The sequence below is a fragment of the Bos javanicus genome, chromosome 16, assembly GCF_032452875.1.
Source record: "Bos javanicus breed banteng chromosome 16, ARS-OSU_banteng_1.0, whole genome shotgun sequence".
NCBI classification, from domain to species: Eukaryota; Metazoa; Chordata; class Mammalia; order Artiodactyla; family Bovidae; genus Bos; species Bos javanicus.
In genome coordinates this window covers 35629610-35646867 of record NC_083883.1, presented here as the reverse complement: position 1 = coordinate 35646867, position 17258 = coordinate 35629610, and the positions used below count along the sequence as shown (strand labels likewise).

Genomic DNA, 17258 nt, shown 5'->3' with positions numbered 1-17258 from the left:
ATGAACAAAATATGTTGGAAATACTACTTTGCTACACATCTGGATTTTAACGCTGGTTTTACCTATTTTTATCTGGACAAATTGTTCAACCTTTTGGGAATACCTATTAATATTTCTTACTGTGAAAAATAGCAATATGTTTCAGGATAAGGTGAATCACTCTTCAATTTGCTTCATTACTGTAGTATTACAATGTCCTCACATGAAACTGTTTCTACCCATAACTTCTTAGCTTAGGCTCATAGAACCATTTTTTTTTTTTCAGTTTTGTTTTGTTTTATTTCATCAAATACTAACCCTACTCTTGTTTCACCTTCTTTCTCATATCCATCTTCATTTGCATTATTATCAAGCCCACCCGAAATAGGGCTTTCATCCCCTTATGTATGGCTCACCCTCCACCAACCCAACTTAGCATAATTTTAGATTAAGTTCCCCTAAACACTTTTTAAGACATGTTCCTCTACTCTGATCCCAAACTTAAAATGCAAAGGAACCTCGGGAGTCCCCTGGCAGTCCAGAGGTTAAGACTGTGCTTCCACTGCAAGGGGCACGGCTTTGATCCCTGATGGGGGTGCTATGGTCTCACATGCTTCAGTGCTTTTCAGTGTTATTCAAATGGCTGAAGGCAGTAGTTCTAAATGGAGAAGTCTTTGCCCTGATCTTCTTGGGGGATTCTCAGAGAGGCCGGGCCATGCCCCAAACACTCCTGACCGCTCCGTGTCCGCTTGCCATCTCGTCCCCATGCTGCGCACACTTGCACCGCTCCGTGTCGGCCTGCTGTCTCGTCCCCGTGTTTGTTTCCCTTGCAGATTTTTTTGGATTTGGGGCAGAATACTGATTTGCCGGGGACCAGCCCCAGCTGATCCAGGGTATTCGAAGGAGAGACGGCGTAGGCAAAGATCAGGAAACAACTGCTTAATTAAACGTTAATTAAGGATATAAAGAGTAATAAAATGAGGATAGCTCAGTGAGGAAATTCAGTGGAGAAAAGAGGCTGAAATAAGGATAGCTCAGTGAGGAAATTCAGTGTAGAAAAGAGGCTGAATAATTCAGCCAGAAGGTAAGAGAAAGAACGACATGGTGAGACCAAGTTTCGGTAAACAAGGCCCCTCATAGAACCATTTATAGGGAGGACCAATGCTTTTTGTTTTAGTCACTGTCATGTCGGACTCTTTGCCACCCCACGGCTCCTCTTGTCTATGGAATCTTCCAGGCAAGAATACTGGTGCGGGTTGCCATTTCCTTCCCCAGGGGATGTTCCTGATCCAGGGATTGAACCTGCATCTCCTGCAATGTCAGGCAGATTTTTACCTCTGAGCCACCAGGGAAGCTTCGATGACCAATGAATGACATTATAAAATTTAATTTCTTTAGCAAAAACAAAATTTTTAAATAGTAGTGAGTGAAGTAACTTTCTTGAACCAGCAACCAGGTGCCTGTTTCATTTCCTTTCTCAGAACTGACCTCCTGCCTGGGGAGAAGGGAGGGTTGGAGAAGGCTGATGTCACACAGCCCTACATAAAAGCCTCCTTTGGGCTCCTGCCGGCAGTTTGGAAGCAGCTGGAAGGATGAATTAGGTCCTGGTGGTGAGATTTTTTTTTTTTTTTTTTCCAGGCAGACACAGACACAACTGTTGAGCAAAATGCAGACTCCACAGAAAAGCCCAAGCCTCAGACCTTTCAAGCAGAGGAAGAGCTTAGGTAAAGCTCTCAGAATAGCTGTCTGGGTTTTGGCCCTTGAGACAGTGAGGGAAGGTACAGACTTCTGTGTATGCTGATGTGCTCATTTAATCTTAAATGTTCACAGCAACCAGAAGAGAGGAAGTTGCTGGAATCAGAGTGAAGTTCCCTGGCAAGATCCCGGTAAGACTCCATTGTCCTGGGGAGTGGGAGTGAGGGTGAAGGCAGGGATTAGGGGGAGGGGGGCTGTGAGAGCCTATTCTTTGAAACACCAAAACCCAGCCAATGACCTCCTTCTTTCTAGTCCAAGTTCCTCAGACATAGAAAAGTGAGGTGTATCCTTTGACATTTGCTTCAGAGGAGATTCAGGTTGAAACCCTTGACAGGTGATAGTGGAGCGCTACCCCAGGGAGAAGTTCCTGCCCCGGCTGGACAAGACCAAGTTCCTGGTCCCACAGGAACTGACCATGACCCAGTTCCTCAGCGTCATTCGGTAGGTAGCTAAGTGCCTGTGGGGGTGTGTGTTGTGTGGGCTTGGGCTTTTGGAACAATGAGAGATGGGATGTGGCAGAGAGGAGGAGAATGATTTGTGCTTCCCCTTTCTCTTCAGTATGCCTTGTGTGTATGTGTGTGTGTGTGTGGCTGTGCTGTGTCTTCGTTGCTGTGTGGGCTTTTCTCTAACTGTGGCCGGCTGAGGCTACTCTCTAGTTCTGGTGCACGGGCTTCTCATTGTGGTGGCTTCTCTTGTTGCAAAGCATGACTCTAGGGTGCGTGGGCTTCAGTAGTTGCATCACGTGGGCTCAGCAATTGTGGCTCCCGGGCTCTAGAGCACAGGCTCAGTGCCTGTGGTGCAGGGGCTTAGTTGCTCTGGACATGTGGGATCTTCCCAGACCAGGAATCGAAGAACCCATGTCTTCTGCATTAGCACGCGGACGCTTTGACTCTTTACCACTGAGCCACTAGGGGAGCCCCAACTATGCCTTTAAAAAGAATGATCTCATGAGTAACCAATTTTAAAAATGATGTCAAATATTTTGCTACTGCCCTAAAATAAATGAGCACTCCCAATATTGATGTATCAGCTATTTTTTCCTTTGTTTCCACATTTTACTGGTACTGTGTTTTAATTTCTACCTTCAAATTTCTCTAAGAATTTTTAGACACTGGTCCAAAACCCTGTTTTTAGCTATTTTAAAAGCCCAAGGACAGCTTTTTACCTCTAAATATTTTCCCTCTTGTGGCTGCGAGGGAATTTGGGGTAGGAAAATGCACTGTCCACCTGCTGAATCACTGAGCAGGAGAACCACACCTTCCCCACATCCTTCTTTCTTCCATTCAGAACAAGGGAAGGCGTAGTCAAACCAGTGTTGCTGACTTTGAAGCTTAAGGGATTGAAGTTGTCATCTGCCAGCTGGACTCAATAAAAAATGATATGAATCCAAAAATAGCTGACTAAGGGTTCCGTAAACATGGCTGGCATGTGACTCTCCCTGTGCTGGAAATAACCTCTCAAAAGTTTTGGCTGATGCAGACAGTTTCATCTGAGAATTTATTATGATTTTTTTAAAAATGAGCTCTTTCCGAAGACCCTACATTCTTCTCAGACCTACTTAAGGGTTAGGTTAATCCATGGAAATTGGGGCAACTCAAGGAGAACCACAGTCGGGTGTAGACCCCTCCTTCTGTCAGCCTACAGGCTGCTGGGGCACAGCATGCCTTCACCAAAAAGTGAATTTTGACACAACTTCCTCCTTTTTTCCATATAGGTACACCTCCAGTTATCATACTCTTCATCCTTCATCCTAAGAATTTGAATCTTTGTATGTATGTTAGTCACTCAATCATGTTACAACCCCCAGGTCTGTAGCTTGCCAGGCTCCTCTGTCCATGGGATTTCCCAGACAAGAATACTGGAGTGGGTTGCCATTTCCTTCTCCAGAGGATCTCCCTGACCTAGGAGAACCTGGTCTCCTGCATTGCAAGCAGATTCTTTACCATCTGAGCCACCAGGGAAGCCCTTGAATCTTTACATTAAGTCATAATGGGTGCTTAATATGTTTAGATGACTTGAATCTTAACATTAAGTCATTAACACACTGATATTAAGCACCCATTATGTATCATGCACTGTGCTGGGAGCTGCACAAACAGCAATGAAAAGCACAGACCAAAAGTCCTACGCTAAACAACATTCAAACTAAAGTTTTCACTCTTGGAGACTCCTCACCCTTAATAAAATGAGACCCTAGTGGAAGAAGAAAGGAGATGAAGGTGCAATGTGGGAATATAGGAGCCCCATCTTCAGAGCTACTCTTTCCCATGTAGAACAGGCATTTGCTCACCACATGAGAGCAGTGCAATGGTCAGGGTTTGGTCTTTGGATTATCCAATGTTAGTTAATCAGATTCTGAAACTACTTCCTCTCCCACCCACCACATAAATTTAGCTCTTCCTAGCTAAGACTAGGGTGTAATGGCTGTGCCTCTAATGTCTAGATGGAGGGTGGTCAGACAGGGCAAGCCATTGCCAACAGATTCATCTTGCTCTGCTACTAAAACAATTCAGAACTCCTATGAATCTAGCCAAACATGGCTGCTCCTTTGCATCCCCAACCCAAGGGGAGGGATTTATACTTTTGCATAGTAATGCTTTTCCAAATGGGCTTCCCTGGTGGCTCAGATGGTAAAGCATCTGCTGGCAATGCAGGAGACCTGGGTTCGATTCCTGCCCAGATTGCTCAGTGGTAAACTACGCCTGCCAATGCAGAAGATGCGGGTTTGATCTCTGGGTCCAGAAGTTCCCCTGGGGAGGAAATGGCAACCCACTCCAGTATTCTTGCCTGGAGAATCCCCATGGACACAGGAACCTGGGAGCTATAATCCATGGGGTGGCAAAGAGTATGACACAACTTAGCAACTAAACAACAACAACCTTTTTCAAACGTCACCCCAAAGCTGCTTAACTGACATGTCAAAATACACAGCATTATGTGTTTTCTTTGCACCACTCAGGAAATTCTTAACTTGAAATTCACAGCAAACTGAGGCATATTTACTTAGCATTTTTGAGCTAAGAATATTTTTTTTTCTAGTTTTTAATGGGATGGTCTCACAGTCTGAGCTCATCTAGGAGTTTGAAGACATTTCAAATATCCAGAAAAATGAACAATCTTTTAGCCAGTTTCTAATAAATTTATCTTATTTACTGCAGAGAGACAGCTACGATAAGCAGATTCTTTGATTTCTTTTATTATTATATTTTTAATTGTGATAAAATATTGTTTTAAGCGAGCAGATCATGGCTTTAAGTACATTCACATTGTTGTGCAACCATTACAGGAAAACTCTGTCCCCATTAAAGACTGATTTTCCCATCTTCTCCTTCCCCTAATCCCTGGAAACCAGCATTCTACCTTCTATCTCTATGAATTTGACTATGCTAGGTACCTCATTGGAGAAGGCAATGGCACCCCACTCCAGTACTTTTGCCTGGAAAATCCCACGGACGGAGGAGCCTGGTGGGCTGCAGTCCATGGGGTCGCTAGAGTTGGACACGACTGAGTGACTTCACTTTCACTTTTCACTTTCATGCATTGGAGAAGGAAATGGCAACCCACTCCAGTGTTCTTGCCTGAAGAATCCCAGGGATGGGGAAGCCTGGTGGGCTGCCGTCTATGGGGTCGAACAGAGTCAGACACGACTGAAGCGACTTAGCAGCAGCAGGTACCTCATATAAGTGAGATCATATGGTATCCTTTTGTGACTGACTTATTTCACTGAACATACTGTCCTTAAAATTCATCCGTATTGTAGCATTTACTTGTCAGTATTTCCTTCCTTTTTTTAAGGGTGATTAATACTCCATTTGTGGATGGACCACGTTTTGTTTATTCATGTGTTGACGGACACTTGGCTTACTTCCATCAGATTCTTTAGCTTCTGTGCCTTAGTTTATCTGTTATTAGGGAATGAAATGGAACAAAGACTGAAGTTGTATATAAAAAAGTTAAGTAGGGACTTTTCACTTTCCTTGCGGTCAGTAATTAATAATCTGCAAGCCAATGCAGGGGATGCAGGTTTGACCCCTCATCTGGGAACTAAGATTCTACATGCCTTAGGGCAACTAAGCCTGTGCAACCCAGCTGCTGGAGCTTTAGTGCCCTAGAGCCAGTGCTGCACAGCAAGAGAAGTCACCCTAATGAGAAGCCCAGGAACAGCAACTAGAGAGTAGCCCCTGCTTGCCACAACTGGAAAAAGCCCGCACGCAGTATCGAAAACCCAGTACAGACAAAAATAAAGAAATAAAAATTTTCAAAAAAAAAGTAATGACCAGATATAAATTCCTATTTTAGCAGTCACTAGTATAAGCAAGCAAATAGATATAAATGACACTCTGAAAGACTCCGGGCAGCAGCAGGAGTGGAAGTTAGACTGCCTGTGTGTCTAGAGTAATGTTTCAGGGCAAGTTCTGCCTGCTTCACGGTCCCACAGATTTCTGGGCTGCTTCCAAGATCTACTAAACCAAAACCTGTGGGATGGAGTCCACTTTCAACAGGACTCTCCTAGATAATTCTAAAGTTTGAGGGTAACAGCCCTGGAGTAGGGAGGTGGGTATCTTGGGTAGATAGGCTTACACTGGCCAAATAAAGGTAAGAAAGGCTGTGGGTCAGCAATCATTCCCTTCCAGGTTAACTTTTTCCCTTCCTGCCCGCTGTGCACCCTCTTCCCCAACCCAGGAGCCGCATGGTCCTAGGGGCCACTGAAGCCTTTTACTTGCTGGTGAACAACAAGAGCCTGGGAAGTATGAATGTGACCATGGCAGAGATCTACAGGGACTACAAGGATGAGGATGGCTTTGTGTACATGACCTATGCCTCCCAGGAGATGTTTGGCTGCTTGGGATCAGCAGCCCCCGAGGATGCGAGCAGCCTTGGGGAGGACAGGCCCTGCCATCCTCTCTAGCACATGTCCTGTAACCAGTGCGTTCACCAGTGTAGGAGGTATGGACTGCTTTCTGTGTGTGCAGTGATGATCTGGGGGCAAAGCCCCCTGCAGTGATCAGCACCAACCATGACAATGAGGCAAGACCTGCCGTGTTTTGTGCTCACCCTCTTTGGTGGCTCTTGAAAATTTTGGAAATAGTCAGTCTTTTCTGAGAAAGAAGTAGTTAACTTGCTCAATGAACTAGGGAGGTATTTTAAGTGTTTCCTGTGATGGAGGCCAAGCTGGAGGCCCTGGAGGTGTGTGATCTGCCTTGGTGGGCAGGAGTCCTGAGTATGCTTGGGCGTGGAGATCCTGTGACCTGTGGATGGTCTCCATAGAGCCTGGTGCAGCTATCGTGAACTGCCTCATTTGGGGCTGGTGGGGGTGGAGGGTGGAATGACTGCAGAGGGGAAGTGGCCTTATCTATGTCATTAAAGAGATTATTGTTATTTACACACCATTCACTTGACTTGGTTGTTTCCCCTTATATTCTTTTAGTCTGTCTGTGCCCCTCACAAATTTATGCCAAAGTGGTGACTGCTCAGTTTCAAATAATTTAAATGACTAGTTTTCCTTACAATAGGAGTTTGTGAGTGCCATTTCTTTGGAGCACCTGAGCTGATTGCCAGCATGCCCATGGCTGACCGCAGTGCCAATATCAGTGTATTTTGTGAGTGCACACAGAGGGTGATAGGTGACAGCACAGAGCGTACTTCTGGGCGGACACCTCCTGCAGAGGGGTCCTCAGTGGCTTAGTTACCAGCAGGAGCCTGCCCATTCTGCCCACCTCACACTGCAGCTTAGAAGCGGATCTGGAGCTTTTATACCAACAACTGTGGAGCAGACCCTGCCCCTGACAGGGCTGTGACAACCACAGAGCAGAGAGAAGGCCCCAACCAATATCCAGGGAAGGCTTGGATCACCACAACACCAATTATATCCCCTACCCAGGGGATAAGGGCCAGCAAACACAGAAGAAAGATGTGGTAGGCATCCATAGTAAAATCAAACTTTGCACCAAAAATACTGGATTCACACAGGCTACACATGGACACTCTCACATGGAAACAGTTTCATACTCTCACTGACTTCCTGTGGCCAAGTGTCTGATAGGAGGAGTTTCTTGGTTCTTCAGGCATCATAGGGCTTCCAAGTCAGGGCTACACTGCTCCTTCAAGAAAGTCTATTCCCTGCGTTCTCTCCTTGTTATTGTCTCTAAGTGTGTGTGCCCTGCTCTTCAGCACAGATGACCCTGCTTCTCAGCTATCCCCTCCACTCAAACTCCCAGGCTCCCAGGGTCTGAGTATCTCTCATACCATGAGTCTAAGTCACTTGAGACTAGCAGAGAGGAGGATATTTCTCTGTCTATCCATCTTTAAGTTCTCATGGTTGGATTAATAATTAAATTGACACGACATTAACAGGAGAAAAAGAAACTAATTTATGCACCCACAGATCCATTCAAATGGGACGTAAGGAGTATGTAAGAAGTGGCCAAAGCAGACAGAGTTTATACTTTTTAGACATAAGCAATACATTTCTGAGGAATGGACAGGATAAAGAAACTTGGGCTTTGGATGCCCAGTTAGTGAAGAATCTAAAGAGTTTGGGCTTGGGATGGTAAATGAAAAAAGTACAAGGTTTGTTTATATAGGCTTCTCAACACCAAATGCCCTCTCTGGCGATAAGGGTGCCCTTCTACTTTCAGATGCAGGAAGCACACCTTTTATAGAGATTTATTTTCTGCTTTCGAGAAGATGGAAAGGAGGCTCAGAGTGTTTCTCTTGCATTGGCTGTTTCTTCAATAACTTCAATTCAAAGTAATCAATATGCCCTTGTGACTTACTAGAGGGCAGCCTGCCCTGGGCCCTAACAACGTCTAGAATCATGGGCAATAAGACCACTCTGCTTTTTCTTCTCATCCCTTGGAAAAGTGTCCTATTTATATTTCATCTCTTTCCATTCCCCTTCCAGCTCAAGTAGGATAAAGTCCATGGGTACAATTTGAGCAGGTACATAACCCAACATCATACCAGGAGAGGGCCTCCCTCGTGGCTCAGCAGTAAAGAACCCACCTGCCAATGCAGGAGGCATGGGTTTGATCCCTGGATCAGGAAGATCCCCTGGAAAAGGAAATGGCAACCCATTCCTGTATGCTTGCATGGGAAATTCCATGGACAGAGGAGCCTGGCTGGCTTCAGTCCATGTCACAAAGAGTTGGACACAATTCAGTGACTAAACAACAATGACATACCCAAACCTTGTAATCAGACAAACCTGGATTCAATGGCCAGGCCTGTCTCTGTTCTCAGCACAGTTACTTTCTTTCTCTGTGTTGATTTCTTTATCTGTCAAAACTGTGGACTATACCCTAGGACAGCTGCATAGGCATATGTTGTACAGGGCTTTGCACTGAGAAGGGCCCCTTGGTTTACTGCTTTACTATGGCCATCTTGAAACTCTTAACTTTCTAACAGGAGCCGTGCATTTTCATTTTGCACTGGGCCCTGCAAATTACACCGCCAGTTCTGTCTAAACAATCAGGTTAATATGAAAAGAGCCACATGCAAGTAAGTGAGATTGGTCAATTGTTACAGAGTACTTACCATGACCTAGATTCATGAGAAGATTCATGATATCTCATTTCACAGACAGATGGTAACTTCTATTAGCACATCATATGTGAAGGGCCGGACTGCTCTTTCCATCTGTACCACCTTGGGAAATCTCAATGTCTCAGATGCCCTCAGTTCACCATTTATAAGATGTAGATAATAAAAGTATTTACCCTGTGGGGTTTGGGAGAGGATTAAATGAGGTGATATATGAATCATTCCTAAAACAGTACTTAGCACATAGCAAGTTATTCATATTCTTATTGTATATTTAACATTATTTTGTTTGAAGCTGTGTTTTAGTTTAAATATTTTATGTTAATACAGGGTAATTGTAGGTACCATAGAAATAAGAAATTGACCAAAAAAGAAATACAAATGGCCCATAAAAATTTGAAAAGACTTTTCATATTTCACATGGCTAAAGGAATACAAAGTAAGTTAGTTATGGGATGGTTATTTTTCACTCATCTTACTGGGGAAAATTTTTTTAATGATAATATTCCATATTAGCCAGATTATGGGAGATAGGTACCTCTGGAGCATTGCTGATGGAATGCTTGAGCAATGCTTGAGGAATACAAGTGTGTTCACAATTTTAGGACAATATGGCTGTGTTTACCTAAGTTTTTTTTTTTTTAATTTAAATATATTTATTTTAATTAGAGGCTAATATCTTTACAATATTGTATTGGTTTTGCCATACATCAACATGAATCTGCCACGGGTGTACACGTGTTCCCAATCCTGAACCCCCTCCCACCTCCCTCCCCATACCATCCCTCTGGGTCATCCCAGTGCCCCAGCCCCAAGCTTTATGTCAACAATCCCAATCCAAGGAAATGCAATACTTGCAGACATAGTAAAAATATATTCACTCATTCATTTATTTATTGAATGTATATTGAACATCTGTTTAGTATCAACTGAAGTCAGTGATTCGTGGACTCCCTTAAAGAAGGTAATCAATCAGATGACATGATTTCATGTAATCATAAGTATTATTAGGACAAAGAAAGTCAGCTCATGATTAAAGAATGATGAGATAGGGAATATGATAGTCTATGGATGAAAGAGGAAGGCCTTGCCAAAGAAATGATACTGAGGGCTTCCCTGGTGGCTCAGTGGTAGAAGAATCTGCCTGCCAGTGCAGGAGACATGGGTTCAGTCATTGGTCCAGGAAGATCCTACATGCCACAGAAAAGCTAAGCTCATGTGCCACAACTATCGCACCTGTCCTCTGGAGCCCAGGGATCGCAACTAAAAAGCCCATGTGCCTCAACTACTGAAGCCCTGTGCCCTAGAGTCCATGCTCAATAAGATAAGCCACTGCAATGAGAAGCCCACGCCCTGCAACTAGACAGCAACCCCCACTCTACGCAAGTAGAGTCAAGCCTGTGCAGCAATGAAGACCTAGCACAGCCAAAAACAAACAAACAAATAAATAAGATTATTTTTTTAAAAAGGAAGTGATATGAAGCAGAGACCTGAAGGAGGGTGTGCTGGCTCCCTCGATGGGAAGGTCGTTCAGTGCAGCCAACAAAGACAAAGAGGGCCCAGAGGGAATACAGTGGCTCTTCAGGGACCTCCAGCAGGGAAGTCACAGTGTAACTTCAGTGTAACAGACAAAGGACTATTAATAAAGGGGTAAGAGTGCTTTCTTGTCATCTGTACGCTGGAGAATTATATGAAGCTGAAAAAAGTGAGAAGACCTGCTTGTACATAGCTGGAAATGTGTTTGTGACACATGTAGTGGAAATAAAATTACATAGAGCAATGTATTAATAATCTTATCCTGATAAAAATATGGAAATGTGTGTATGTTGTTTTGGGTAAACATTTGGAAAGATCTTGAGATAGAAAACCAAGTATTATGGATGGTTGTAGCAAGGGGATTAGAGAGCTGACTATCAGTCCAAAGGGTAAAAGAGAGTGTGACAGATCAGTGGGTTTACAGTGTCATTCTCAAAGTTTAAGTTTTCTGCTTCCCTCCAGAGTAACTGGAAGGTGCTAATCATATATTTGCAAGGATCTTTTTGTTGTGAAGTGGTTTCCCTTATAAATAGTCCTGCAGGGGAAGAATATCCAGATCACACTGATGACTTATGTGCCTTTAATTAGTGCACTGTTTTGTATTGTGATTTTCACATCATTTGGCCTGTTGCAATCCCAGCAGTGGGTGATAGATTCCCCATTGACAGCTCACAGACACTTGAGCCAAGGACAGGCCCAGGAGCAGGCGCTCCCCACCCATCCCAGGCTACCCTGGCAGACTATGGGGCATCCTGAGGCCCCTCCAAGGCAACACTACCCACCCTCTTAGGCTAAGGTCAAGGTTAGATAAAATATGATGCGTGAAACACCTGGCAGATCTCCTGGAAAACACTGTGTGCACGTGTGCTAAGTCACTTCAATTGTGTCCGGCTCTGCGACACCATGGTCACACCTGCCAGTCTCCTCTGTCCATGAGATTTTGAGATTTCCCAAGCAAGGATGCTGGAGTGGGTTGCCATTTCTTTCTCTACGGGATGTTTTCCACCCAGAACTCAAACCTGCATCTCCTGAATTTGTCTCCTTCATTGGCAGGCAGATTCTTTACCACTGAGCCACCTGAATGCTCTTTCACAAGGGGGTTTTGACGCACTTTGAGAGAAAGAACATAGTCATGGAAGCCAGAGAATAATCAAAGACTACACACAAATGTTGTAGAATTTATAAATCATGGGAAAATGTCGCCAAGAGTCAAAGGAATTATCTGGATTATTCAGGTACTGACCTTCACTTTTCCTGGATTGGATTTTATTCTCTGAAGAATTATCCTAAAAGTCATGTGAAATTTTCTTTTCCTCTTCTGGTTTTATGAGATCAGGTCTAATGAGTGCTGTCTGTCCTTAAACACCTTACATTTTGGTTCTACCTTATGATCTCATCTTAGAGGAAGAGTAAGATTTTTCTGGATCTCTGTTCCATCACATGAACACTGTTACTGCTTCTCCTAAACCTCCCTTGAGGGATCCAGTCGGCTTTGAAAAAATACATCATTTTGCTCTCCTGTTTGAAGACATTTTACATGAGGGAGGCAGCAGCCTGCTCTTTCTAGTCTCCATTCCCTCATTTCCTTCCCTGCCTATCCCCTCCATATATGCATTGGAATATGCTGCCTTTGTTCTGAGAACTGAAAGTCCAGGAGGCTAGTGCAAAGGGAAGAAGGAGAAAAGTAGGAGAAGAGGTAGAGCGGAGGGCAGGGGAGAAATCAAGCAAAACATTTATTTTCTTAGGATTTTGTTCTAAATGTGATAAGACGTTATGCAAGAGTTGCAAGCACTGGGGTGAAGTGACCCAGTGGACATTTTAAGGTCATTTCTGTGACTGTGATGAGAAAGGATTGAAGGCAGTAGGTATAGGTAGTCTGGGTGAGAACCTGTGGCTTGGATAAAGAGGTGGCCAGAAAAATGAAGAGGAGTGGCAAAATCCAAGGACTAATTTGGAGGTTAAACTGCCAGGGCTTGAGGCACTGGATGTGGGATTGGGGGAGAGAAATCCAGGGTGAAGCTCAGTGTCAGCCTGATGCAATGCATTGATGGACACGGCTGCCATTTACAGCAGAGGAAGGACCTGCAGGATGAGGCTACGGGAAGACTAAATTTCACAGAAAACCAACCTCTTATTTTTGGACTTCCTAAGAGTAAAATTCTGAAAGAGACGGGAATACCAGACCACCTGACCTGCCTCTTGAGAAATTTGTATGCAGGTCAGGAAGCAACAGTTAGAACTGGACATGGAACAACAGACTGGTTCCAAATAGGAAAAGGAGTACGTCAAGGCTGTATATTGTCACCCTGCTTATTTAACTTCTATGCAGAGTACATCATGAGAAACGCTGGGCTGGAAGAAACACAAGCTGGAATCAAGACTGCCGGGAGAAATATCAATAACCTCAGATATGCAGATGACATCACCCTTATGGCAGAAAGTGAAGAGGAACTCAAAAGCCTCTTGATGAAAGTGAAAGTGGAGAGTGAAAAAGTTGGCTTAAAGCTCAACATTCAGAAAACGAAGATCATGGCATCCGGTCCCACCACTTCATGGGAAATAGATGGGGAAACAGTGGAAACATTGTCAGACTTTATTTTTCTGGGCTCCAAAATCACTACAGATGGTGAATGCAGCCATGAAATTAAAAGACGCTTACTTCTTGGAAGGAAAGTTATGACCAACCTAGATAGCATATTCAAAAGCAGAGACATTACTTTGCCAACAAAGGTTCGTCTAGTCAAGGCTATGGTTTTTCCTGTGGTCATGTATGGATGTGAGAGTTGGACTGTGAAGAAGGCTGAGCACCGAAGAATTGATGCTTTTGAACTGTGGTGTTGGAGAAGACTCTTGAGAGTCCCTTGGACTGCAAGGAGATCCAACCAGTCCATTCTAAAGGAGATCAGCCCTGGGATTTCTTTGGAAGGAATGATGCTAAAGCTGAAACTCCAGTACTTTGGCCACCTCATGCAAAGAGTTGACTCATTAGAAAAGACTCTGATGCTGGGAGGGATTGGGGGCAGGAGGAGAAGGGGACGACAGAGGATGAGATGGCTGGATGGCATCACTGACTCGATGGACGTGAGTCTCAGTGAACTCCAGGAGTTGGTGATGGACAGGGAGGCCTGGCGTGCTGCGATTCATGGGGTCACAAAGAGTCAGTCATGACTGAGCGACTGATTTGATCTGATCTGAAGAGTAAAATGTCTACAGCATCCAAGGGAGGCTGCCCTCTAAGCAACTGGGGGAGCTGGGAGAGGCCTTCCTCCCCCTTTGCCTTGCATCTTCCGTTGTAAGCTGAGCTGCCCTCACCTCAAGCATTACCCCCATCTGTGCACTGCGGCAGATTAAATTCAACACAGATCCTGAGGGTCTTCTGCACATGGGGCTGCTCCTTGTCAAGGCCCAAGTATCAGGCTGGGGAATCATCTCCCACATCTTAGGTGCACAGACTTTCCCTGTTGCTGGAGCTCAGGAATAGTGCTCTGACCCATGCTGGGATATGGTCTAAACTGTGCTGGGAGTAGGGACACACACTGGAGATAGTGATCAATTGTCAGTATAAGAATCCAAACAGTAGGAAGGAATGAGGGAACATAAAAATGGGAGGAACAAAAATGATGGGAACCCACTGAGACGCATATATCTCCAAGCTGTCATTTGAAATGAAACCTTGGTGGCTCAGACGGTAAAGAATCTGCCTGCAATGCAGGAAACCCAAGTTTGATCCCTGGGTCGGAAAGATCCCTTGGAGAAGGGAATGGCAACCCACTCCAGTATTCTTGCCTGGAGAATTCCATGGACAGAGAAGCCTGGCGGGCTACAGTCCATGAGGTCACAAAGAGTAGGACATGACTGAGCAACTAGCACTTTCACTTCTGCCCTATGACAAGTCTGTTCCTCAGCCCCACATTTAGATCTGGGCAATAAAAGCTCTTTCTCCAGCTGCTGACTTAAAGGGTACTGTTCTAGGCCTCTCCAGTCACAACCCTTCCCATGGGTCTGAGTCCTCGGTGCCCCCCTGGAACCCATGACCCTTCTGAACAGTGCCAGGATACCAAGGCCCCAGAATTAATTACCTACACTAATTGGTACAGCCTACTTCCAGGGCTAGTCTGGACCCTTCCCTGTCTAAGCAAATCACCTCATGTTATTGGTTAGAGCAAGGAGGGAGACCAAATCTTTGAACTGGGATAATATATCACCCACACCTCCCTCCTACTGTTACAGAAAGGTATGCATGGGGAGTCTGGCTGCTCACTGCTCAAAAGCCAATAAGAAGGCCAGGTTGGTGGAAAGGAAAGTTTGTTTTATTTCAGATGCCGCCAGCTGTAGGGGGGAGGGTGGCAGGCTTACTCCCTGCCCCCAACAAGCAGCGGGTGAGAGCATTTATAAACAAAGTGGAGGGGGTTTATATGCAGAAATAGCATAGTCATCTCTAACAGTCACCTTCAGTTGGTCATCAGTGGTAGGGCTAGCATCATCTTGGTTGTTTTAGATACAATTAACCTTTATTTCTGCTTTATTGACTATGCCAAAGCCTTTGACTGTGTGGATCACAATAAACTGTGGAAAATTCTGAAAGAGATGGGAATACCAGACCACCTGACCTGCCTCTTGAGAAATTTGTATGCAGGTCAGGAAGCAACAGTTAGAACTGGACATGGAACAACAGACTGGTTCCATATAGGAAAAGGAGTACGTCAAGGCTGTATATTGTCACCCTGCTTATTTAACTTCTATGCAGAGTACATCATGAGAAACACTGGGCTGGAAGAAACACAAGCTGGAATCAAGACTGCCGGGAGAAATATCAATAACCTCAGATATGCAGATGACATCACCCTTATGGCAGAAAGTGAAGAGGAACTCAAAAGCCTCTTGATGAAAGTGAAAGTGGAGAGTGAAAAAGTTGGCTTAAAGCTCAACATTCAGAAAACGAAGATCATGGCATCCGGTCCCACCACTTCATGGGAAATAGATGGGGAAACAGTGGAAACATTGTCAGACTTTATTTTTCTGGGCTCCAAAATCACTACAGATGGTGAATGCAGCCATGAAATTAAAAGACGCTTACTTCTTGGAAGGAAAGTTATGACCAACCTAGATAGCATATTCAAAAGCAGAGACATTACTTTGCCAACAAAGGTTCGTCTAGTCAAGGCTATGGTTTTTCCTGTGGTCATGTATGGATGTGAGAGTTGGACTGTGAAGAAGGCTGAGCACCGAAGAATTGATGCTTTTGAACTGTGGTGTTGGAGAAGACTCTTGAGAGTCCCTTGGACTGCAAGGAGATCCAACCAGTCCATTCTAAAGGAGATCAGCCCTGGGATTTCTTTGGAAGGAATGATGCTAAAGCTGAAACTCCAGTACTTTGGCCACCTCATGCAAAGAGTTGACTCATTGGAAAAGACTCTGATGCTGGGAGGGACTGGGGGCAGGAGGAGAAGGGGACGACAGAGGATGATATGGCTGAATGGTATCACTGACTCGATGGACGTGAGTTTGAGTGAACTCTGGGAGTTGGTGATGGACAGGGAGGCCTGGCGTGCTGCGATTCACGGGGTCGCAAAGAGTTGGACACGACTGAGCAACTGAACTGAACTGAACTGAACTGAACCTTCAGTTCTGGAGTGCACTTTTTCCCTTTTTTCATGGTCAATTCTCAGAATTTTGGCAGCTCAAGTCCTAGATACAGTCTGGTCATCATGTAGTTAGTTTCTCCACCTGGTGTTTTGGTATCTATAAGACAGCTCACAGGATATGGCTCAGAATATTATCTATAGCCCTTGAGAAAGAGCTAAAGGTCCTTGACTACGCATAATGACTACATTATTATTAATCTCCTTAGACTGTTTTCCTTTCTTTCAGTACTTCTCACTTCTCTGATTAAATTTATTCTTTGACTAAAGTTTTCCACAGGCGAAAGTCAGGCAGAAGATATGGCAGGGGGCCAAGGACTAGAGACTCCTGCTCCATTTCACTACCCCCCCATCCCAATGCAGGGTACTGATGGATCAAATGACTCTAAATTTGAACCTGGCTTAAAAAATTTTATGAAGATATATTGTTCAAGGTATGAGGATAGTATTTTAGAATCAGGTTTGTTTGAGCCCACACACAACAAGCCAATCACTGAGACACTGAATTTGCATCAGAGAAAGGATTTGTTCACAAGGCCAGCAAGCAAGACAGGAGAACAAATCTCAGGTACACAGTCCCAAAGGGACAAAGAAGCAGGGTGGTTAGGAGTGGGGAAGGCCATCCCTGAGTCACATGTTTCTTTATGGGATGCATGTTAAAAATGGAGGCACTTAACATCTGAGCATGGAGTTTTCACTCCTCTGACATCAAAAGGTCATATGTCTGCACAGGCCCAGTTTTAGGACTGGTGACCCCAGTCAGATTTAGCTGGCTCAAACTAGAAAAGAACTTCCTCCAAGTTT

The 17258-nt window shown here is 44.5% G+C and overlaps 1 protein-coding gene across 1 annotated transcript; it reads left to right on the top strand.

Annotated features, from left to right (window-relative positions):
• The first annotated feature begins 1532 nt into the window (after positions 1 to 1532).
• Positions 1533 to 7124, top strand: MAP1LC3C (microtubule associated protein 1 light chain 3 gamma). Its single transcript, XM_061382519.1, has 4 exons — positions 1533 to 1703; positions 1810 to 1865; positions 2069 to 2175; positions 6418 to 7124. Exons 1-4 carry the CDS (start codon positions 1646 to 1648, stop codon positions 6641 to 6643), a joined length of 447 nt encoding a protein of 148 aa, XP_061238503.1. The 5' UTR covers positions 1533 to 1645; the 3' UTR covers positions 6644 to 7124.
• The last annotated feature ends 10134 nt before the right edge of the window (positions 7125 to 17258 follow it).